This window comes from Pituophis catenifer, unplaced genomic scaffold (genome assembly GCF_029215685.1).
Source record: "Pituophis catenifer annectens isolate HBS135680 unplaced genomic scaffold, rPitCat1.0.hap2 SCAF_3, whole genome shotgun sequence".
NCBI classification, from domain to species: domain Eukaryota; kingdom Metazoa; phylum Chordata; class Lepidosauria; order Squamata; family Colubridae; genus Pituophis; species Pituophis catenifer.
Window position 1 is genome coordinate 71,998,139 of NW_027256883.1, and position 26,311 is coordinate 72,024,449.

The following is a 26,311-nucleotide window of genomic DNA, read 5'->3' on the forward strand; positions in this document are numbered from 1 at the left end:
GGTCAGTCTTGTCCGCGCGGAGTCATGATCCGGTGGCTGTTCTCAATTAAAGAAAGATTTCCTTAAAGATTGGCAGTTTGGAAATTCATTTAATTTTGAGATAACATCGCAGTCTGACATCTCCATTATGAATATAACTGGGAGTAGCCCACCCTTTTAAAAGTTTCTTATCACATAAATGTGAGTAGATAAATAGGTAGATAATGTCTGTTATCTTGTCAGAAGATAACAGCATTCCATTCCATTCCTTGATGTATAGTCATGCTGGCCACATGACTACAGACAATGTCTTCAGACTGGCTCCCTCTGCTAAAAAAATGAAGATGAGCACCCCCTTAGAATCAGATACAACTGGAGAGGAGAAACCTTTACCTTTTTATCACAAAACTAATAATGTCAAATCAATAGCAGCTGAATTTTATATACAGAGTTAAAGCAGAAAGAAGACAAAACATTTTAGACACCTATTAAAAATGCCCATCAAAATAATGACTGACTCTTCAAGAAGCCACTAAAAATCAATATTACCAACATCACGTGGGGTGGGGTGGGAATCACTCTTAAGAGTGTATAAAGTAGCTGTTTATGAACAATAGCAGAAAATAATTTATATTTGTTATAAAATGTGTCTGCGTCTGGTTTATATTTTATAGAAGTCTTTTCCCTTAATTTTGTTTTCTGTTTGAAAATATACCAAAATACCGAACTCTGTGATACAAATACGTTATTAAGTTTCTACAGTTTACAGAGGCAAACCGAGCTTCTATAAAATAAGAAAATCAGGACTAGCTTATGGATAACCTAATCAGAATTGGTATTTCAATCAGAGGCATACATAACATTTTATTTCCATTGTGGCTATAGAGCTATGGTAGGACTCTTCTGTGCTGGAGTTTGTGAGATTTAATGGAAACATGTGTTATTTGGGTGTAGCAGTAATTTTGCTCCCTTTAGGTTTTCAATTGCTTTTGTTTTCATTTGTTGACTTTGGTACCTGGATACAGCAGGTGGTAGGAAAGTATGTTTCAAAATGGAAACTAGAATAGTTAAAGTGCAGATCGAAAATAAGAACAGGAGCTGTAGTTGTTTCTAAGGGCTTCTTAAAATGATAAAAGGACAGCTGGAAAATGATTTTTTGATACTGCACTTAATTCCCCAAAGGTTGATATAGTGATAGTCCTTTGTAAGTGTAGCACTGCACCCAGGTGACTTTCCAAAGCCAGTCTGTAAAGACTCGTTTTCCCATAAGTATCCATACATGCCAAGAGGCCATTAGAAAAGATGTGAGATCTTTGGTCCCATCTATGTATCAGCTCAGTCTTCCCTCTCTTTTCAATGCCTGTGTCCTCCTTGTGAAGGAAATGTAAGTTAAGAAGATCTGCTTGTAGCCTGTGATAGTTAACAGCTTTCCCAGAAACAGATGCCCTCCAGATGTATTGAACTTGAACTCCAATACTTGCAAAATAACTGGAAATTATATAATTCCAATTCACATTACATTGACACATTCAACTTAAAATCAGAGATACTACCCTGTTTCCCCTAAAATAAGACATCCCCTGATAATAAGCCCTCCCCGAAAATATTTAAATGTATCCGTAGCCGGTCCCTGCCATTTCCTCTGGTTAGGGTTAGGGAGACAGAGCTGGAAATCAGGTAAGACGGCAAGAGGACCTCCATTTTGCTCCACACACCCCAAAGTAATAAGACACCCTCGAAAATAAGGCCAAGCACTTATTTCGGGGTTCAAAAAAATATAAGCCAGGGTCTTATTTTTGGGAAAACACGGGAATACATTCAAAATCTCTTTTATAAGGTGTGTTATAAGATCTTTTAAAAGCCAATAATTTAGCTCAGCAAGCTGAAAATTAATTAGGAATTATGGCATTTGAATTCCAATATATCTAGATGTATGAAGCTAGAGTAAATCTTTTATTTTTAGTCTATAAAGTTGAACCTGTTTCACAGCTTTATCTTCAGATGAAATCAGTTGCTTGCCCTCAAATCTCCTGGATAAGACTTCATGGTGTAGAGTTTTTGTTTTTGTTTTAATAAAGGCTATAAATAATATATAATAAATATTTTCTTTAATCCCATATTGATTTTTGTTTGGTTTAATGGTTAGGAATGGTTTATATGCATATATATTTAATAAGTGGCTCTTGCATTTGTCTTATATTGTTAAGGTAGACATCTTAGTCATCAGTACAATATTGGGGAAATTAATCCAATCAAATCCTGCAGCCTACACAATTTAAACTATTTTCTTCTGTCATTAGTATGAACTGTAGCTCGAGCTATTTATCTTAATTTTTTTTTCAGCATACATTGAATAATGGCTGTTACAATGCAAAACTAAGCATGTTCATTCAGATATATAGTTTCAAGTTTTAATGGAATTTGGGATTCTAGTTTTGCACTGCATTCTTTAAGAAGTAAGAAAATTATTGACTGAATTTGGAGATCTTAATAATGAGTACAGTCTGATAGGTAGTTGTATACACTCTTGGATAAATTTTGGACGCAACTAGAGCATTTCTAACTATTGTACCAGAGAGGGGATCACTTTGATTTACTAAGCATCTCTAGAAAATAAAGAAACAGCAACACCTGGAATGTTGGAGAAATATAAGCAGGAAGATCCAGCTGTGGACTATTTAGGGTTATTTGCACATCTCAATAATAATATTCAGATTCTGCTGCAAGAGCAGGGTCTACTGAGGTGATCAAATTGACGTCTGGAACTGCTATTTGGGATTTGTTTTCACTTGCCAACTTGGAGGAAATATTTAAAGTGTTTTGGGATATGAACATCATCACTTGTGGGCTTGACACATGTCCCACTTGCCCCACTTCAGGGAGTCAGCGAAGGTGGGGATGGTTGAATCTGGGAGGTAATTAGCATTCCATTTGGTAGTAGTGATCTGTCAGATGCTTTAAATGAGATTATAATGCACCCTTTCCTGAGGTAGTCTTCCCAGGATTTAATTTCCACCCAATCTCCAGCCCAATTGCAAATGAAGTAGATTTTTAGGATCCCTTTCAACTAGAAATTAGGCATGGGAATGAGACTACTAAATTGTCCTTTGCATGGGGATTCCTTTAAAGACTACTCAGAAACTCTATTTTTGTAAATTGCAATGGCCTCTATTCTGTCCACTGAGAGCCATTACAACTATATATAGCATCAGTTTTACGAGAGCTGCATTGACTTCAAGTAAGTTTCCAGTTATAATTCAAAATACCAACTTTAGCTTTCATAGCTCTGGATGACATGACTTCTAGTTATCTCAAAGACCGCTTTCAAATATGTATTCATCTTGTGTTCATCTCAATATTCATCTTGTGTTCATCTCAATATTCATTTATATACAGTCTGTATATCAAGCTTTGAGAAGACAGTGTATGCTTACATTTTTTCTTAAAAATTTACTTAGGACATATGCCATCAGAAAAATAAGAGATGCCTTTAGAGAAAACAAAAACATCAAGGAATCATCAGAAATAGATACACTAATCAACAAAGCAAAAACTAATCTGGAAATGATACACCGGCAGGTAAGCTATCAGTTAATTAAACTCCATACTTGGTATAGTATTCCTTATCTTCAAGTATATAATTTTAGTCTCTTTCAATCTCTCATGAATGTAGATTAAATATATACTTTATCAATTAACATTAGCATACACATGCTTCTGATTAGAAGATACAAAAGATAAAATAGAAATTTATATTGTTGGCACTTTAAAAACAGCTTATGAGAAAAGGAAAATGGAAACCATTGCACACATAAATATACGGTACCTTAAGGAGCCCATAAGCCTAACCAAACACTCCCATTGTAGCTGGTACTCCAAAATGTTGATAGAAATCTTTTCTCAACTTTATTAACTCTGCTTCTTAAATCCTTACTTCAGTATCTTCAGTAAGTTAAAGTGCAAAAAGATATTTTCTATCACTGCACTCTGATCAATAGAAAGAATTGTTTCTATATCTATCTTGTATACTGTATTCTAGCTGCTGTAGTATTATTTAAATTTCTTGATAGAAAAATTAGAATCCCACAGAATTACCAAATTAGTTATTTGGAAATAATCCTTACTGAATTTTATGATGCCTCTCTCTGAATTAGGAAGGCACAGATTGAAGTCTTTGTATATTGAGTTGTATCCACTATAGCTCATTAATGACATTGTTCTACAATGCTAAATGTGGCCCTAGAAACCATCTACAAGTAGTCCTCGACTTACGACCACAATTGAGCGCAGAATTTATATTGCTAAGTGAGAAATTTGTTAAATTGGTAAGTTTTGCTCCATTTTACAACATTTCTTTTACCACATTTGTTAAGTGAATCACTGTAGTTGTTAAATTAGTAACATGGTTGTTAAGTGAATCTGGCTTCCCCATGGACTTGCTTGTCAGAAGGTCCTAAAAGATGATCACATGACTCCGGGACTCTGCAATGGTCAGAAATATGAACCAATTGTCAAGCATCCAAATGTAAATCAAGTGACCCTGGAGATGCTGCAGCGCAACAGTCATAAGTTTGGAAAATGATCCTAAGTCACTTTTTCCAGTGCCATTGTGACTTCGAACAGTCACTAAACGAACTGTTGTATGTCGAGTATATTCATTGATTATAATTGCTAAAGATTGTGCCATCAGTGGGAGGAAACTGGAAATTAGGGCCCAAAATAAACCTACCACCATTTAAAAGCAAAAAAAATCTGCAAAGCTTCCAACCAAACCCAGTTCTGCTCCTAATCTGCCAAGATTTCTGAACCAGATAGGAAGGTATAAAGGATGTGCATGCATTCCACTTGTCTTTGTCAGTTATTTATTCAGTTTATATCTCATGTTTTCATTTGTTTTACGCTTGAAAGTGTCTTATAATAAAAACAGAAATAGATAAAAGAGTAAAGAAGACATTTAAAACAATAAATATTAAAATCTTGATTGTCATCTTTAATAGGAAACTATTTGATGCACTGTATGATCTTTTGAGTTTTACTCGGCAATTTGTTTTATAACATAAAGAGCATACTAAAACAATGCATACTTTCTGTTAGTATGCATTCTGCTAGTGGCAATAAACTTAACTTGAGATCTTCTTCCGAGGATGAATTCCTAGGTAGCCAGAGTACCAGCTAGTCAGGAATAAAAAATTACAGCAAGGCCAAGAATAAACCAAGGGAAGAACTAATAAGCAGAAGGAACCAAAATTTACAACTCACCCTGTTCACTGGCTGCAAAATGCAAAATGCTGACTGAAAATCAGCTAAAATAGAATCAATGTTGTAGAAGAACATGGCTAGTTGAATGGAATTCTAAATAGGGTCACTAATGACAGTAGTCATTAGTGATTAGTAGTAGTTTTATATTTGTAGACTTACATAGTTTCAATTTCTCAGGGAATCTCTTGTCATATCATCTGAAATATTCATCCCACTTTTTATTTCAGAAGAACATTAAAACAGCCACCAAAATAATGATGAAATAAGTAAAAATATAACAACAAATTTGAATTATTTGCATGCTAAAAATAATAGCAGCTAACATATTATATTGTAAGATTTGTCCTGTGTATTGATAATGCAATTGCATGAATATTTCGGATTGTATTTAAATTTACTTTGGTAAGTATACATCATTCAGTAATAAATAGGTGTTATGGCTACATGGGGAGTTTTAAATATAAAAATATTTTCAAAATGATATAATATTACATCCTATTATTTAAGGTTTATAAATTAATGCCTAAATGTAAACATGGTTACTCAGCAGATTTCTTTGACAGTTTTGCACAAAATGTCTTCTTCATTTCTATAAAAATAAATTGCTTCATGATACCTACAGCAATATTAACACTACTGTATTTCATGCACATGATTGTCTAATTTGTATTAACAAATTTTAAAGGCATTCACATTATTTTGAAATATCATACTTTTTTATTCCCTATTTATGTGTGAATAATTTGGATAGTGAAGAATATTACAAGTAGCTAGGACTTTTAGAAATGTTTAAAGATAAAATATTTATACAGTTTTTTAAACAATAGAGCTCGAACTGATCAAGTGTATGTTTTTGAAGTTTGAGGTTTATTAAAATGTAGCACACCACCTTTAGCTGACTTTCTTTTTCCATGACATGTCAATAAAAATTAAATAATATCCCAGCTGCCTAGTAATTTGTTGCTTCTGTGAAATCAAATTTATATTCTCTCTAAATGCTAATTTATGGTTTAGTCATCAAAATGACCGTTGGTATCTCCGGTTCATAAATAACTGCTGGAATCAGTCAGGGAGGAATTGTGGAAACATGACAGATTACTGTCATTTAGTTGTGTCATTCTTAGGGCTTGACAAAAATTTAAAAAATGAGCTTTCTAAGGTTAAAAAAATCACAAAAGAGTGTTCCTGTATACTGTTTAAGTTTTGTAGGTTATTGATTTTGTTATGAAATGATAAAAAAGCAGAAAACTTTGTCAAACTTTCACAGTTGATGGAAAGCGGTTGTCAGTTTGTTGTATTTTTTCTAAATATGTGTTCAGAAGCAGTTAATAGAACACTTCATTCTATTCTATTCTGCAAGGATCCAATGGAGGAGCAAAAGGTCTGTGGGGACCTAGTGGGGGAAGGCCTGAGAGGACCCTGTGGGGAAGTGAAAGGCCTGTGAGGATCCAGTGGTAGGGATGGGGGGAGATAGGTAAGGGTGCTATAGCAATTGGTCACAATTGGTGGCCATATCTTCAAGATTGGGTAATAAGTAGCTTTTGGAGGCTCCGCCATAACTTCAAATGGCCATTAAGTGGCCAGTTGTTAAGTGATGAGTACCTGTATTAAAACTTTAAAAAACTACCAGGGTGGATAAAAATCAATGATTTTTTTAAAAAAATCAAAAAAATCAGATTTTTTTTATTTAAATCGGATTTTTTTGATTTTTATCGAATTTATTTTAATAAACTTTTGGGGTAAAAATCTATCGTAAGATAGTTTTCTATTTAAGATACATAAATAATTTAGTTTATTCAGCATGAAATGGAGCTTAGTTATGTAGCATGAGGATATTCTGCAACACTGGGACTATCGGTGAGTCAACAGTGGGTCAAAGGAGTAGCAGAGATGACAGTTGCTCTTTAAAAATTATGATTTAAATCGAGTTGATTTAAATCAAGCCTTTTTACTAGTGATTTAAATCATGATTTAAATTGTGATTTAAATTGATTCGATTTAAATCAAATCCACCCTGAAAACTACTAAAGTTACAACTGTTTTTCAATTCCATTTTCTGTAAAATGTTTTATATATCTGAATTCATATGGAAATCTAATGGTGCATTTATTTGTGTGTGAGAGTGAAAAGTCTTGTTTCTTATTCTGCAAATCATAATGAAGTGGTATAAATTGTATCCCAGGCCATATTGGATGTTTGGATATGTGAGGAGTAATACTTAGAGTAGTAATCTGTTGCCATGCTTTTGGAGACAGCTGATCTTTTTTGTTAGTAAACAGTAAATTTGAAACTAGGATTTTAGTTATCTTAATCCATTTTTTGTTACCTTCCCATTGGGACAGTGGTGTAGCAATGCTCCATAAAGCTTTTATGCTTCTTTATTACAGACCTCAATTTCATTCTTCAGCTCCACTTTGTAAATAGCAACAGAGGCTAGGCAGTGCTCTTCGTTTAAACCCTTCTGTGTTGAATAGCATATTGTAGATTGAAAACAAAGTACAGAAGAGCTAGCTGCTTATTAGTATTACTTTATATAAAGTGTTCCAGGATTTCACAGCTGATGGAAATGATCGATAGTATCTGGCATGAGATCTCATTGGCAAAAGTATACAGTACATATAGTTCCTATCTCAGATTGATGATCTGCCTCCTGACTTGTTTCACTGCCTTTTATATTTATAAATGAGATCTTTATCCAGCCTAAGCCAGCCCACTAGTTGCAGGCTACTTGGAACAGAAGCCTTTATCAATGGTAATTCATACCCTTGTTACTTCTTACCTGGGCTTACAACATGAGGTGTACATAAGGTTGCCCTTGAAGTCTACTCAATAATTTCATCTCGTATGAAATGTAGTGGTCAATATGCTGGTAGTTGGGAGGTATCTAAATTTCTGTGGGTGCTGCATTGACCACTGGTTGCTTCCAGGTACAGTTCAAGATCATGGTATAGAGGGCCTCAGCATAATGAAGAAACTCTCTTCTCTAGAAGAAATTTCTCTCACCTGGTCAGTTGTTCTAAAAGGGTTCCTGGTTCTCCCTTGTGAAGAGATCTGCAGAAGCAGATCTTTTTCATGATGATCCCATTACTAGAGCTCAGCCACCTGCTCTTTAGAAAGGAATGTCTTTTCATGCTCTCCTGTCTTGTCAAAGCAGTCCAGGAGATGTCCTGTGAGTAGGGTCTAGCAATGATTAATTCTTCTTTGAGTGAGGGAGTTGTTCCTTTACTCTTAAAAAGGCCTTGGTTTACCCCCTTCTGAAAAAGCCATTGTGGACCCCACTATACTGAATAATTTTTGCCTGTATCTGACTTTTCCTTTTTGGAGAAGGTGTTTGAAAGAGTACTTTTACAATAGCTTTGGTGTTGGGTGGGATGGCACTGACTCAGACAGACTAGTGTGTAATCTGAGGATCATTCTAGACTCTCAACTCCTTCTCAAAGAGCCAATAGCAGTCTCAACATTCTAAATGTGTTCATCAGGCCAAAGTTTAGAGGGCCATGGCCTAGAAGAAGTAGGATGGCAAACTCTGATTTGGGCGAGGCACGTTAAGGTTAACATCACTGCAGATAAGACATTGCAAACCAAACTTGTTAGCTTTAAAAGGGGAAGGGAGGGGGAGTTGAATGCAGGTTGGAATGCAGTATGCTGGGTGCCATTGATCTCCTAATCAATATTAAGGGCAGCAGAATGTTACATCTGCACCAAACTTGTCTTTTAATTTTAAACATTAAGAAGTATTTCTAAGATGGAGGAGTTTTTTCCTTTGTCCTGCAGTTCACCCAGTAGCAGTTATCAATATATTCCATTCCTCAGAAGAGGAAACACTTAAAATTCTACTATCTGAAGTTATTTATTGAAGAGATTTATTATTGAAGTTCTGCTGTTACAGCTTGACAATTAAGAAGTATTGACTAATGTAAACACATTATGGATGTCAATTTTAAAAAGCGCAAGATTGATTAACATCTCAGAGGAATGCTAACACAAGCCATTAAGAGCCATCAATAAGTATTCAGGAGCCACAAAAGATTAGGCTGCTAATAGACAACTACCTTCTGTTAAAATTAAAATCTTTTAAAATCAAATGCTGAGCATTGCATCTATATTAATTTAATTTTAAAACTTTACCTTTTCAGTTATGGTTGTTTTATTTATTTATAGGATTGAATTTTAAGCTTAAAGTAAGATTCTTATTATTTCATACTTTATCTTAGCAGCTAAATAATAAATACTCAACATTGGAAAACCTTAGATAATGTAACAATTGTGTGGATTAACAAGACTTCTTCAATTGCCATGCTTAAAAAGACTATAGGTAAAGTTAAAGTAATAGAATGTCAGAGGCAGGAACCACAATTCTATCCAACTTGGGCTAATTTTGTATATTTTTTTAATTGCAGCATACATGCTTTTGGCAATACTTACAATACTCATTAAATACTAAGCTGTTTATTATCTGTTTCTCTCTACTCAAATTTTAGCAGATGTTTTGTGTGTATTATGGATTTATATTATTCAGTTAGTAGACAATATATATGTTAGTTACACATAAAAATAGGAGCATCAGGTTCTAGGGTAAATGAAAATTCTTGGACTTAACAAGCCATCATTTGATCAACCAGAAGGTTATAAAAAGATAGCAACTGCTGCCTAGCAGAGCATCTAACACAGGGGTTTCAAACTCAAGGTCCGTGGGCCAGATCGAGCCCGCGGGGTGCTTAAATCTGGAAATAGCAAAGAACTGGCTCACGATGCCTCTGGCAGCCAAAACAGGGGTGTAGGGGGCCGCACGTGGCCCCCATGACCCGTTTTCTGCCTGGATGGCCTCCTGCAGCGCTTTGCCAGCCAAAACGGGGCACGGGGAGTCCTGCATGTGCCCCCCCGTGCCCCGTTTTGGCCAGCAGGGTGCTGCAGAAGGTGTCTGTCCCATCTCTCCCGCCTGGCTGGCCCACAGAGGAGAACTACAATGCTGATCCGGTCCTCAAAGAAATCAGTTTGACACACCTGATCTAACATCTCAGTAGCCTAAGAAGAAATGGGAACCCAGGACAGTGACCAAACTGAAAATGAAGATCTGCCCTAAATCTTTTCTCACCTATTTCTTACAAAAGTCCTCCTCCTCCTCTTCCCTTGAATTTTCCCTGGCATTTTATTGCATTTTTTTATTGCAGCAATGTAACACTGCATGTTTTGAGGATTTAAAATGTAAATATCACTTGTATCATTTTTGCTTTATCATTTCTATCTGATATGCACAAAGTGTATCCTCATTTACTGAAATATAGTTTAGAAATTGTAAAGCTGTTTGTGGTTTCCCAGCCTCCCCCCGCCGCCCTCCCCCATAAAAAGCTCCCAACAAAAACAAGGAGATCTGTCACATCAAATAAAAATGCCAAGGAGGTTGAAGCAAGAATGCTGACCTATTTTTTTTTAATTTATTTATGAAAGAAAACAAGAGGGAAGGAATGGAGGTGCATGGAAGCAAAAGGGCCCATGGGTTTCCAGTAGTATAGTAATGGAGATGACCTTTAATATTGAGGCCTTTGGATCAAATTTAAGTTGGCATTAAAATTTTCTAATAAATTCCCTGCTGAATCACTGAGTGGTTTTTTTCCCCATGCCCTCAAAGTTAATTCAGTAAGGTCACAATAAAGCAAGTGCTGTCTGTGCTATTGTAATTGCTCTCAGCAGGCTGGTAATACCAAGGCACTGAATTGCCAGTTAGTGTGCTTTTATTTCTCTCCTCAGCCAGCCTGCCTTATTTTCTCCCTCCCTTCTCCTTCCCCACTCCACCTTTTGGTCCTCCCTATGTTGAGAATATTGCTGCCCTTACCGCTGCTGGTCCCCTTTCATTTGTTATGCTTTTTCAAACTGTTCCTTGCATGCTTTCAACTGCAGGAAATTGGAAAAATAAAATAATAGAATATACTGTAAAGCCCGTAAGCCATGTAAGGATAAAAAAGTTATCCATGATAGGACTGTGTGTATCCTTAGTTAAATCTCCTGTCACTGCTGCTACTTAGACCCCCTCCTCTCTTTCCTATCTCTTCTGAGCTCTTACATCAGGGATGTGTTGTCCTTAGTTCATTGATGAATTACGTCACCAGTACTGAATGTTTTCACAGTATCCTCCTGTATTTTTTCTCACCAAAAGTAATAGAGGGTATTTAAAAAAAAAAATAATAATTAATGGCCTAATTGAATATGAGAAATCTAGATTTTTAGGACATTACAGTCCTTAAATCAGTGAAATAAGGTAATTATTACACATTTTGTTTTACTGCAATGTTTGATGATGATTATTCATTCATTTATTCATCACATTCATATAGCCACCATTTTACAAAGGTAACTCTGGGCTTGTGTACAATAAAAACATATCATTAAAAATTTAAAAATATCTTTATTATTCGTTAGTGCCAGGAATATAAAAGACTGGTTTCTTTAATTTGTGAATAATATTGATGGAAATGTTCTGTCTTAGAAACCTTCTACAAGGGTTGTTCCTTAAGGTGGCACAATAAGTGGTCCCCAATATGAAAAATAAAAATGATTATAAATGATCTTTGCACAGGCAGCTATGGCATGGCAAAGGTATAAATCAGAGATAAATTCAAATGGTTGTGGACTATAGGATGATTCACACGAGCCTATGCATTATAGTTAGTCTTCGATTTAGTATCACAATTTGGCCCAACATTTCTGTTGTTAAAGTGAGTTTTGCCCCATTTTACAACCTTTCTTTTCAAAGTTGTTAAGTGAATCTGGCTTCCCCATTGACTTTGCTTATCCAAAGGTCACAAAAGGGGGATCACATGACCTTGGGACACAGCAACAGTCATATACATGAACCAGTTGACAAGCATCTGAATTTTGATCACATAATCATGGGGATACTGCAAAGGTCATAATGGTCACATTTTTCAATGCCTTGTATTTCAGGCATTTAGAAAATGGTTTATATTGAATTCTGATGGTCTTCTTTACAACAGTTACAGAACAAATAAATTTTATCATCTATCCTCCTCTTTTACGGTTATTTCATAATTCCTTTCCTCCCATATTTTATCCTTTCTAATCATCATTGCCAATTTCATATATCAGAAGAAGTAAACTGGGAAAGTTTATGCCACAATAAATGTCAGAGAACTCTTGAGTAGTTATGAAATAAGAGTCGATTCCCAAAGTGACCACACCTGAGCTGGGCAGAAAATTGGATATATAATTGCACGTAATTCTTTTTATTTAATTCTTTGCCCAAGAGTTGCCTAGAGTGGGAGTCCCCAAGCCCCGTTCCATGGACTGGCACCGGGCCTCAGCATGCCAGAAATTGGACCACGCAAACAAGCAAAGCCCCATCTGCGGGATGCAGGCAGCATGCGAAACCACGCCCCCTCCAGTCTGGAAAAAACTCTCTCCATGAAACTGGTCCCTGGTGCCCAAAGGTTGGGGGCCACTGGCCTACAGAACTTAAAAGCCTGCAATTGTGAGCTGCTAAAATCTGTCCACTTAAAAGAGATCTGTGAAAAGGAAGAAGCGTGTGTGAGTTTGCATTTTATCTTGATGAATTCCCAGAGAAATGCACTGTAGAAGGCAAACTGTATGAGGTCCTTTTTTATAAACTGCACTTAAAACGTGACAAACAAGCCAAAATTCCTATGACCTCCCCCAGATTGTCCTTTAAATTTTGTTTTGAGAGCGTAAGTTGCTTCCAATGTAACTAAAAATTACCTCAACACTGCCCCTTTGCGCCTTGCTTTATATAACTACATTTGTTGCATCCCTTGTGGTTAATTAAATTACAGTTCTCTGTTATATCAGAAAAACAAAACTGGTTTCCTCTCTCTGATCAAACTGAATACACAATTGATTACTTCCTGGGTTTCTCAAACCATTATTTCCCGTCATATATGAACTGAGAAATTGTAATTTTGTATCCTGATTAATAAAAAGAAATTAATCAATTTCCAGTTGAGGTTGCATGAGAAATTTAAATTTACTGAACCTGATGCTGTTCGACTGCAATGCATATGAGAAACTTCTTTAAAAGAACATAACTTTTGAGACGGAGAGGGTTTAATACATGCCAGGCCAGTCCAATGCATTAAAGGAAATATTTTGTGATACTACGTTTCTTGCCACAGTTGCTAAGTGAATCACTACGATTAAATTAGTAATACAGTTGTTAAGTGAATCTGGGTTCTGCATTGACTTTGAACCCAAGACACTGCAACCATCATAATTACATGCCTGTTGCCAAGATTCTTATGCTTATAAGTCACTTTTTTCAGTGGACTGTTATTAAACAAATGATTGTAAGTCGAGGAGTACCTGTAGTTCAGAAAGCAATTATCTATTTTAAATTAAATAAATTGTTAATAATCCCTTATACCCTGTTTCTCTGAAAATAAGACATCCCCTGATAATAAGACCAATTGGGCTTTTGAGTGCATGTGCTAAAATAAGCCCCCCCAAAAAATAAGCCCTCCCCAAAAATATTTAACCGCATACGCAGCCGGTCCCTGCCATTTCTTCTGGTTAGGGTTAGGGAGACAGACCTGGAAATCAGGTAGGACGGTAAGAGAAGCCCCGTCTTGCTCAACGCACCCCAAAATAATAAGACCTCCCTGAAAATAAGGCCAAGCACTTATTTCAGGGTTCAAAAAAATGTAAGACAGGGTCTTATTTTCGGGGAAACATGGTATGTGGCAAATGCAATCCAGAGATCTATTCTTTAAAACTTAATGCTACTAAAAGGTATGTGGCTTTTTGTTTCACTTACTTCCTATAGCCAAGTTTGTTTTAATTTTTAATTTTTTTTCAGTGACACCACAGCACTCTAAAGTCCTTGTCACAATACTAAATTAAAGGGCTAATGGACTATTGTGATTGCAACGCTACATCAAAATCAATTACAGGGCTCAGACTATGAGCAGCTACTCTCATGCTTCAGTAGCCTCTCTCATATCCCTAAGTAACCTCATAATTTAATTCTAGACTCCCCCCCCAATCACCACCATGCACTTCAGAGACTACTAAATAACTAGAAATGGAGCCTCTTGCTTGACAGTTCACTAGCTGGTTTAATGGGCCACGTATGCAGGAATTGCTAATAATTCATCAGTGACTAACAGTTCAAACAGCAGATACCAGGACTATCTTGAATGGTGTGTGGTCGTGCTGAGATGAATGGCCCTGAATGATTAAACTGTAATTTATCAGTGGACTAAACTGCACAGCGATTATTGCAGGTTCCTGGAGAGTGTAACGGAAGATGGGAAGTATTAGGGTCTTAAAGCAAATGCTTCCTATTTGGTTAAATATATTTGTGGAAAGGAGAGTGAAAAATGGATACAGAAAAGTCTTTCCTTTTCCTAAACAGCTGTCTTAAAGATGGCTTGATGTGTGATTAAAATTTTCCTTGTTCACTTAGGGTTTCATTACAGCCCCTTCTGGATAACTTATAGAATGTGCAATTTTTCACACACAAATAGGCTCTCAGAATCACACTCAGATTAACAAAATCACCCTTTCTGTTATTATAAAGATCAAGATTAAAACCACTTTACAAATGGCTTGGGCCTAAGACAGGAAAAAATGGAAGACTTAAGGCACCCATATTGCTTCTGAAAATTCCTCAAACATTCAAAACTACCACAGGTCTCAAAATCTTTGGCCCTAATTACTTGGGTAAGACTCTAGACTTTTGACAGATTTGTAAAAATTGATTCTCAGAATTGGGGTTGTAAATTGCAATTGTTAAGTCGAGGCTTCAGATAACTGGACTTGATTTGAACTAGGCCAGATTAGGCACCTTTAGAATTGCTTGTTCCAGGGCAGATGCAAGACTGCTTAATGAATCCAAGATGGTCCAGAAGAAGATAATTGGAAGTGTTCCAGAAAGCCCAAGAACAAGGAAGAGGTGAAGAGATCAGTAAAGGAGTGGAATTCTATCTGGAGGGGAAAGAGATACATTGTGGTGGGATCATGTTCCAGACAGAGGAAGATCAAGAAAGAAAATGTCCTATAGGCTTGAGAAATTGCCAGCCAGGTATAGTTAACCCTAACCCTAAATAAGGAAGTGATTATTGGCAAAACTATACATACAGAAAGCCATAAACTTAAACTGAACAAGTGTCAAGTAGATACTAGAGTTAACCCAGAGATGCTGGCAAAAGTAAAGATAAATTTCAGCTGTGTTCCTCTTCCTTTACAGCCAAAGAAGGAAGATAAAGCAGGAGGAAAGAATGTTTCACTGCCTTAAGTGAATACTGCATAATTTGCCTTGTATGGCTGAAAACAAAACTAAGAAGTTTGCTTTATGAATGAAAGGGAGAAAAATAATAATAACTGAATATTTGATCACCTCCTGAGAACCCAAAGCTTTGTGACAGAGTACGTGCTCTAAAGCAGACTATTAATGCATTGGGAAATCCTGAATGTTTTCAAGACAGGGAATTATTATGTGCAATAATTAGTTCTTTTATTTTTCCTTTATTTTCTCCTAGCAGTCTTCTGCTACAGTCCTCCCTATAGCAGTCTGCTGGGTTTTTGTGTTTTTTTAATTTGGAATTTTAGTTATGTGCCTTTCATTAGCCACTGATAAGAAAGCCATTAATTAGAAAAGAAGATGCCATTGTGCTAAAAATGCACATGTATTTTTCTCCACATTTCAGCTACTAGGATGGCGTGTGAGGTATGAGAGGAGTGCCCACTGGACTTGTCTACTTCCTAATCCAGTTTTACTGAGAAATATATGGTGCTGTTCTCCATGGACCACATCTGCCCTTCTAAGCAATACTGATTAACTTGCCATGCTGTTATAATTATTCTATACTTTGTCCTATGCCTGCATGTTTGATATAATGAGGGAACAGATAAAAACTGTAGACATAAGGGCTTCTAATACATCAGAAAAGTCAGATTAAGGTCATGCAGCAGATTCACCTGCTTAATTTAAATGCTATGAAAATGCCACATTCTACATTTTTAAGGGAGGATAATTCTGTGGCATGAAGAAAAGTTATAAGCCTCGTAAAAGCTGGAACTGCATAAAACTCGCAGCAATGAAGAATGGATGTTAAGTACAGACTGTTGAGTAGGATACTATGGCTGATAGCCATAAGTATCTGGTACACTGATCATAAATGGGTAGCTTTTTCTTCCCGTGCCATATGCTAAGTTTATAAACATACTAGACAACCTATGTCCCATAGGGTCATTGTTTCAGAGATACTTTCTTATCAGATTCCTTGGTTCTCCGAGGAGCTCAGGGAGATGAAGCGCCGGAAAAGACACCTGGAGAGTAGTTGGAGGACCAGCCGCTCCGAATCCGGCTGAACACTGGTGAGGTCTCATATTAAGACCTACCTAGTGGCGATAAAAGTGGCGAAATCTACCTATTTTGCCGCTCTTATCGCGTCATCAGATAATCGCCCGGCCGCCCTGTTTAGGGTGACCCGCTCCCTCCTCCACCTGGAAGCGCGGGATGACCCCTTGCAGGGCCGAGCTGAGGATTTTGTGCAGTATCTGTATGACAAAATCGCTCAGATTCGGGAAGGGCTGGCCTCTGACTGGGTATGTCCGGACGGGATGACTGAGGCAGGTCTTGAGAGTGTTATCTGGGGGGAGTTCGATCCCGTGGCTCCCGAGGACATGGACAGGGTCTTGGGACGGCTGAACGCGACCACATGTTTATTGGACCCGTGTCCCTCCTGGTTGGTACTGGCTTCCCGGGAGGTGACACGAGGCTGGCTCCAATAGATTGTTAACGCTTCTTTGAGTGAGGGGGTCCTGCCGGCCGCTTTGAAAGAAGCGGTTGTGTGGCCCTTCCTCAAGAAGCCCTCTCTGGATCCGGCTGTTTTGGCTAACTATTGTCCAGTCTCCAACCTTCGCTTTGTTGCGAAGGTTGTTGAGAGTGTGGTAGCGCAACAGCTTCCCCAGTACCTGGATGAAGCTGTCTATCTAGACCCGCTCCAGTCCGGCTTCCGGCCTGGGCACAGCATGGAAACGGCATTGGTCGCGTTGGTGGATGATCTCTGGAGGGCTCGGGATAGGGGTTGCTCCTCTATCCTGGTCCTGTTAGACCTCTCAGCGGCTTTTGATACCATCGACCATGGTATCATGTTGCACCGGTTGGCGGGGGTGGGGGTGGGGGGCACCGTTCTGCAGTGGTTCTCCTACCTCTCTGACCGGTCACAATCTGTGTTGACAGGGGGGCAGCGGTCGACCCCGAGGCACCTTGCTTGTGGGGTGCCACAAGGGTCGGTCCTCTCGCCCCTTCTGTTCAACATTTATATAAAGCCACTGGGTGAGATCATCCGTGGCTTCGGGGTGGAGTTCCATCAGTACGCTGATGACACCCAGCTGTACATCTCCACCCCAGGCCACCCCAACAATGCCCTTGAAGTGATGTCCCAGTGCCTGGGGGCCGTGCGGGCCTGGATGGGGAGAAACAGGCTCCGACTCAACCCCTCCAAGACTGAGTGGCTGTGGCTTCCGGGGTCCCGATATAGCCAGCTGACGCCATCACTGGCTATTGGGGGCGAATCACTCGCCCCCACGGAGAGGGCTCATAACTTGGGCGTCCTCCTGGACGCACGGCTGTCTTTAGAAGATCATTTGACGGCCGTGGCCAGGGGGGCTTTTTATCAGGTTCGCCTGATTCGCCAGTTGCGCCCCTTTCTAGATCGGGACTCCCTACGCACAGTCAGTCAGGCACTCGTCACTTCCCGCCTGGACTACTGCAACGCTCTCTACATGGGACTCCCCCTGGGGTGCACCCAGAGGGTCCAGATGGTCCAGAACGCGGCCGCGCGGGGGATTATGGGGGCGACAAGGCGCTGCCATGTGACACCTCTCCTGCGCGAGCTGCACTGGCTCCCAGTGGTCTTCCGGGTGCGCTTCAAGGTGTTGGTGACCACCTTTAAAGCGCTCCATGGCTTAGGGCCGGGGTACCTACGAGACCGCCTTCTGCCACCAATAGCCTCCCACCAGCCAGTACGCTTGCACAGAGTGGGCCTCCTCAGGGTGCCGTCCGCCAGACAATGTCGGCTGGCGACCCCCAGGGGGACAGCCTTCTCTGTGGCGGCGCCCACCCTCTGGAACAACCTCCCCCCAGAGATACGTACAATAACAGACCTCCGGATTTTTTGTCGGGCCCTGAAAACCTATTTATTTCAACTAGCTGGGCTGGCTTGAGTTAAATTTTAAATTGATTTTAAATTGGGTTGTTTTAATTTACGGCCAAAATATCTAATTATTTTAAACTGTTTTTAAATTTTGTATGTCCTGTTTTTTACTTTGGCTGTTCACCACCCTGAGTCCTATTGGAGAAGGGCGGTATAGAAATTGAAACAAACAAACAAACAAACAAATAAATAAATAAATGCCTTCATCAATGATAGTTTCTAAAGTACTGTCTTCGCTGAAAAAGTTGGGATGCTCCTTAGAGATGCGTCTGCCTTGAAAATAGCTCATGTTGAACTGTATAGCAGAGTTAAACATCAGCAGAGGCAATGTTTTATGACTTTTGTATTAGGCATTTTGAATTACGTTTTCTATCTTTATGATGTTTTTGTCATAAAATGTTTTATAAAATGTACCAAATTTCAATTCTAAGGAAAACCATGAGTCCCATATTTTTGAAGTATTCTGTAAATTAGTTTATTTGAAGTAACTTAGTTCAAAATATTTTGTCCCATGGTTCACCATTTCATCCTATTAAAGGAACCACCTAAGTTAGACAAGACACTAAGTTAGTTTGTCTTGGCATTGTTCATGTCTCAAAGGGCAGGGTTATGGAAATAGATTATTCTAGAAAGGATTTCCACCACTGGTTTTAGATGAAACTTGTAACTGGCTTATCTCAGTTTAGATTGCAACTTATTAAAATGTTCATTTTGTGTTAGTAATGCTTCCCCCTTCCCCCACCCAAAAAAGCTCCAACTAAGCAGTGAAATGAACCTATCCATAAATAAATATAGCCCTCAAATAACTACCGAATAGAGAAAAAATATCAGAATGGAATCCTGTCTGATGTTCTCCTCCTAAAAACAGCTTTCATCAATTTATGAAAGGAGGGCCTGTATCTTTTTAGTCTATATCTTTCCTCCCCGAACAAACTCAACTTCTTATAAATTTCTCCAATCTTTGAGGAATGGAGAACAAAGCACCGTATCATCACACAAAGTCAACTCAGTAGTACATTCTGTTCTTTGTTCAGCCCCCCACATGGCTTTCATACTTGTTCTCAGTTTTTTTCTAAACTGTTGTGAGCTCCTTAAGTAACAACTGGAAGTCACTGATAAAGCCAAATATTTATTTTCCCTCTTTGATCCACAAATACAACAAAGAATGATGTGATGTATGTGCATATTCTTTCTTCTTTTCAGTTGAGGACAGAAAATGCCTTAGGTTCTGTTGTAGTAATTATTCATTTGTAAGATTTCCCGGGGGGGGGGGGGGGGTGTCATAATAAGGTACACAATGTGAGATATAGTATTAATCTTATTTTTAACACCAGTCCTAACTCTTAAATTATTAAATTAAAGTATTAAATATCGGGGGATGCAGATAACTAACAATCTGAAGTGGTCTCTCCATGTTATCCTTAAATATATTCAAGGTTGACTCAGCCTTCCATCCTTTCGAGGTAGGTAAAATGAGGACCCGGTTTGTGGGGGCAATAAGCTGACTTTGTATAAAAAAGAACACCGCTTAGGGGGGCCCCGAAAGCCCTACTAAGCAGGTATATACAAAAGCATGAAGGCTATTGCTTAACGCATTGTAAGCCACCCTGAGTTTCCGGAAAAGGGTGGCATATAAATCGAACCAATAAATACATACATACATACATACATACATACATACATACATACATACATACATAATAAAGCTTGCAAACCATAGTCTGCATTTCCTGCGTTGGATGAGGAGAGCACATCTTTCTCCTTCTCTCCTGGCCACATTTTACAGAGGCACGATTGAGAGCATTTTAACAAACTTCATCACTGTTTGGTTTGAAGGCAGCAGTATTTCCGATAGAAAGTCCATACTGAGAGTGGTAAGGACAGCCGAGAAGATTATAGGAAGCTCGCTTCCCATTATTCAGGATACTACTTATAAGCGCTATGTGGTTAGAGCTCAAAGCATTGTTAGAGACCCCACACACCCATTTCATGGTCAGTTTCTGTTGCTCCCCTCTGGGAGGAGGTTTCAAAGTATTTCTAGCAGGACTACCAGATTCTGTAACAACTTTGTTCCCTATGCCATCCACCTAGTAAACTCACAAGACTCGTTTTCCACACCATGTACATGTACTGTATACATCCAAACTAAACTGTGTTGCTTCTCTGTCATATAATATATGTGGGTATATGCATAATTTTGTATTTATTTATTTATTTTGTCACGTTTATGTAGTGTATATTGGAGGTGGTGACTCTTTGAGAGCTGTACGCAACAAAATTTCATTTTAATATATGCCAATTAGCATACATTCAAAGTGACAATAAAGTTAACGTTATTCTAAAAAAAAAGCCTTCAACAATCAAGTCCTGTCCCCTATCCTTATCCTACTCCTCACTTCTTCAAATACTGCTTTTTCCCTCTAGCTTAGATTTCTTGGACTTCCATTTGGGGTCCAAGAGTCTAAACAAATCAAAGAAAATATGCCTGCTTTCAAGACATTTTCATAAATGGAAGCTTGGAGAACACTATGTACCACAGGCTCCCAGAAAGAATTTTGCTGGCTTTATGCTGCTGCAATTATTGCATGGGTATAAATAAAAATATGATTTTTCAAGATAGTATATACATAACAGTGCAAAATACCCCTCGTCCAGTTGGCAGGTCAAACAAAAAATATCCAATTGTCTCCCAAAACAGTGGACTTTAGGTAATTCATTACACATTAACTTTGGTAATAAATACCTCAACATTGTTTTGCTCATATGGTTGCTTCTCCCTGACATAAACTTTTCAGGAAAAAAATCCAGCTCTTGTGACTGGTCATTGGATATCCAGGAGTAGATTCCTCTGATGTAGCTGGACTCATGACTGTAGAGGTTTTTAAAAATCCATTTTAGACCCTTTTGTAATAGATATTTAATAGTAATGTTTCTCTGGCATTTTCTGAATATATTCTATCTGAGTGACCTTCAGTCTCAGCCTTTGAGACAAAAACATTAGTAGAACAACTAAAAACTAGAAGGCACCAGATAGCGATTATATTACCCATGAAATAATCAAGACAATATGGACCTCTTTTTGGTGCCCCTTTAAAGACAAGACAGTGCTGATCCCCAAAAACTGGAGAATAGCCATAATTCCCATGTTTGGAAAGAGGAACCAGATGATCCTGGTAATTAAGACCAATAAGCTTTCATTGTTATAAGTGGACTTTATACACTAGGCAGTTATACTGAAAATTTACCTAGCCTGAAAAGAAGAATGAAATCCTCCTTATCTGACCATTTAGTACATTTCAGGTGTGTCTTTGAGTCCATCTCCAAAGATAAATTTGGGGAACATCGGAGCTTCTAAGCAACCGTTGCTTATAATAGTATAGTAATAAGCCATTGCTGCTTATTAACAAAGCTATATATTAGCACCAGTTTGAGAATCTGATGCAAGACTCTCGGAATGCTCTCTAATCTTATACTTGTTCAGAGAGCTGTACTAATATTAATACAACAAGCCCGGCAGAGCAAAATCTTCCAGTCCTTGTGTATGCTGATGGTACAGTGCATTTGTCAAGGACTCAGAAGGGGTTTAGAGGGCCTTGAGGACCCTTATATAGTACAGTAGAAATAATGGTATTCATCAAAAGACTTATATTACCCAACATTCTCGTTCATGAACTCAAAAAGATGCAGATAAAATGTCTCTAATGTCTTAGAACAGTATTCTGCTCTTCTGGGTATCTGAAAGCCCAAACATAAAATACAATGCTGAGCAAAAAGGGTTCAGCAGCTGTCCTGAAATTTATCTACTTATGAGGTTAGCTGATACTGGCCACCATAAAATAATTTTAGTAATAGTTTCGCTGTTGTACACTTACTGCAAGTATATCATTTTTTTCTCTCCCATCTATTCATGTTCATTTCTTGGCGTCTGCCTTGACAAGTCCCTGAAATTTTCTTGGCAAGATTTTCAGAAATAGTTTGCCATTGCTTTCTTCCTAGGGCTGAGATAGAATGACTGGTCCAGAGTCCAGCTTTTGTGACTAAGACATGGCCTAAATTTTTCCCAATTTCTAGTCTGATGCCTTAACCACTACATCAAACTGGCTCTTGATGTACACTTATAGCTGCCTAGATATATCTCAAATACTGCATGGCTGGTTGATCTTTAATGGGTGGAAGCAAGATTGGCTAATAGTTGCTAGCTATTGGCTAAAGAACACATTCTTCTCAGCAAATTTGGTCTCACGCATATTTTCCAATAGTATAGTTTTCAGTCTAGGTGAAAACAAGCCATGCCTCTACAATTTCATTTCCTTGGTTTCTTCCTAGAATTGTTATTTTCTTTCAGCCATAAGTAAGTCAGTGTATTAAAGCAGTGAATATATGATATAGCTTAATGAAAGCTAGACTGACAAACAGAAGAAGCTAGTCTTCTTGCTAGTTTTATCTCCTTTCTTCTGTTTCCTAAACACTGTATAGGAAATTATATACTAAAATAAAATAGTATAAATAATGTACTAGAAGTGGTGTGCTTCCATCATTTCTCCTACAGAACAGAGTCTAAAACAGTCCATGTAAGGAATTCATCTGCATGCATGGATTGGATGTGATAGAAAATATTACTCATGTTTTACTCTGCTGTACCTTCTATAAGGATTAATGCACCAGATACATCAAAACGTTTCCTATTATATCACCAGATCAGAGCATTTTGATGTTTCTTTACTGCTTTTAGACAAAAATCACTTTGTTAACAGAGAATGTTACAAAATTTTATGTTATTGCATGGAGAGTGGAACATAGGACAGCATCAAGGATATCTTTATCAACCAGCTATTGGATTGTTACCTAATCACAATTTTTATTTTATCTGTTTTAGAGTGATTTTATATTGCAGATGTACATCTGTGGGTTTGGGCAACTGTACGAGGCAGGTGTATCCTTTAATAAGCTGTTCACCAGTTTTACAATATGGCTTAGTGTTGTTAATCACTTTAGCCGATCTATGTTTATAATAAAATGTTTTCTATGTTACAATTTAACTGATTATAAACTTTATATTCTTGGATGGAGCACACTGCTGTTGTGGCATGTTACAATTTGTTGCATGTTGTATCATATTAGAGCCAATCTGATCTTCCAGATATATAGGATGACAACTCCTGTCACTAGCAGTCAGCATTACCCTTATGAATAATGGGAGTTGCACTCCTTTACACTTTAAAATAATAAATATGGGGATGCTGATATATCATGATATAATTTTTTTTTGTCAAGAGCTTTTTCTTTTCACTCAACCCCTTATAACCTCCTTCATACTAAGGAGTGAACCCCTTACAACAGGGGTGTCAAACTGGTGGCCTGTGGGCCAGACGCGTCATGCGCAGGCAATGCCCACCCCAGCTCCATGAAGGGGAAAAATGTCACGATACATCATGTGACGGCAACGTGATGCTGTGAGTTTGACACCTGTGCCTTACAACCCACTTCCACATTTTAAATAAAAAAGAGCAAAGCATAATGCTAAATTATAATAGTATTATGGTTTTTTCAACCTTCTGATTCTCTTTCTTTTATTGCATTTATGTGTATTTAGCCTGTGGTATTAATTGCAAGTAACCAATGTTCATCAACACTGTTACTGAAAAAAGATTGAAAAAAGGAAAAGCAAATTCCTTTCTTTTTCTGATTGAATCATAAAAGCAGTCCTGTGCTATTCTATATAAATACCTTTACCAAATGAAGGCAAATATATGTGTCCCAGGATAATGTTGCAAAACTGAACTGGGTCGGTCAACGGAACCACAGATTTACTCTTCCGAGCTTTCAGACTTATCTGGAGCCCATCTTCAGGGGACTTCTCTCTACTGGAATAAATTAATAACTTTACCATTTATTTTTTGCTACAAGCAAAGTTATGTAAAATGTATATAATGGGAAGAATATTGAAGGAAACTACTTTAACTGGAGAGATAGCATTCCATTCTATTGACTTTCAGTTAAGTATTTTGTGAATTAATTGAATCCCTCATAAAGCAGCACAGAAGACTGCTGGCATACTGGATTTAATCTCCATCAGATGAATTATGTGCTGGAGTCTTACTATATGCTCTGATATTTTTTGGGATGGATGGCAATGCAATTGTAGAAATAATTTTGGAAAGATGCTTTGGAGCATGCAGGCAGGGGCACAAATACATTTTCGGTCCACAACTCTTTAAGACAACTGTACATTATCCTGGGATTGTGCATCTGCCATATTCTACCAGAAAAGTTGCTGTTGATTAAAAGAGTTGTAGACAAGTACCCTGTTTCCCCCAAAATAAGACATCCCCTGATAATAAACCCAATCTGGCTTTTGAGCGCATGGCAATAAGGCCAAGCGCTTATTTCAGGGTTCCAAAAAATATAAGACAGAGTCTTATTTTCAGGGAAGCACGGTATTACATCTGCTAGTCTTACGTGCTCCAGGCCTTTTTTGGAAATGGAATTCAATGCCTGATTCTAATCCACAATATTGTGGATTTGAATCTTCTGTAATTTATTGTAGGTCTTCATCAGAGGCTGTACATGTTACAAATTACAAGAGATGTTTTCTGCTGCTAGCTTCTCTGGGCAGCACTATGTTTGCTCTGTTTTTTTCTTTTTTTAACAGATGTCCTTTTCAAGCCCTATCAATTTACAGACACCTGCAAACTTTTTTGCTGCTCTAATAACCAAATGTACTGCTTAAAAATCTGATTCCAGATAAAGAAAATATGCATATGGTGGTGTGATTTGTACCCTGTAACAGTTCTTGAAAATAACATGAGACCCTCTGTCAGAAGACTTTAGCTCAACTGAAAGTGAATGTTGTAATATGACAGTGATCCTAAACGTTGCAGTAAAGTGATCATGACAGTGATCCTAAATGTTTCACCTGAAAAAAAGAATAAATGAAAATTCCAGAATGCCCTACTGTAACTCAGAACTAAATCCAGTTTAGATGCCATAGGGCAGGGGTGTCAAACTCCCAGCTCGTGGACCGGATGCGTCACGTGCTGGCCATCCCTACACCTGGTTTACCGAAGGGAGGGGGGGAAGTCTTGATACATCATGTGACGCTGCCATGACAACGTGAGTTTGACACCCCTGCCATGGGCTGTGCATGCTGTGGGCTGTGAAATGGGCTGTGCATGCAAGAAACAGATCAAATATCACACCGTTGAAAAAGTTATGCAGGAAAATTCTTCTTAGTTGATATCAGACTCTGGTAGACAGTTACAAGAAACACCTACTTGCAGTTGTTTTTGCCAAAGGGAGTAATAACTTTTTCCACAGAAAAAACAGTAATATACGGTATTTTTCGCAGTATAAGACGCAACTTAGTTTTTAGGGAGGAAAATGGGGGATCTGCCTACCAAGTATTCATCTGGCTAGCGTCCTTAGTCTGGTCAGCTTCAGCAGATTAGTTTGCTGGTTTTTATCTCCTGCTTGGGGAGAAAAAACAGCTTCTAAAGCACAACTGATCTTTGGAGAGAGAAGCAATGAAAAAAGCAGGCAAACCACAGAGATCGCTTCACTCGCTAGTGCCTCGTTAGGGCTGAAAAACAGCTTCACAGCTGAGAGTCGGAAGGAGCAGGCAAAGCAGGGAAGCGGAGATCACTTCACTCGCTAGCGCCTCGTTAGGGCTGAAAAAAAGCTATGAAAAAGCTACATTTGGAGTATAAGCCGCATCCAAATTTTCAGCCTCTTTTAGGAGGGAAAAAATGTGTCTTACACTCCAAAAAATACGGTAACTGTTAATTTTTTGTTGAATAAATGATTACAAAGTCAATTTTCATAGAGGTTTTTTGATCAATTACAGATAGTCTTTGACTTACAACAATTCCTATGCCTTTACAGGG

At 38.1% G+C, this 26,311-nt stretch overlaps 1 protein-coding gene across 1 annotated transcript in view; it reads left to right on the forward strand.

Annotated features, from left to right (window-relative positions):
• The window catches only part of LYRM4 (LYR motif containing 4), a 45,873-nt gene that overhangs the window by 1,884 nt on the left and 17,678 nt on the right, over positions 1-26,311 (forward strand). Inside the window, exon 2 of the mRNA XM_070942529.1 lies at positions 3,438-3,558. Coding sequence (XP_070798630.1) covers positions 3,438-3,558 — 121 coding nt within the window. The remainder of the gene's footprint in view (positions 1-3,437; positions 3,559-26,311) is intronic.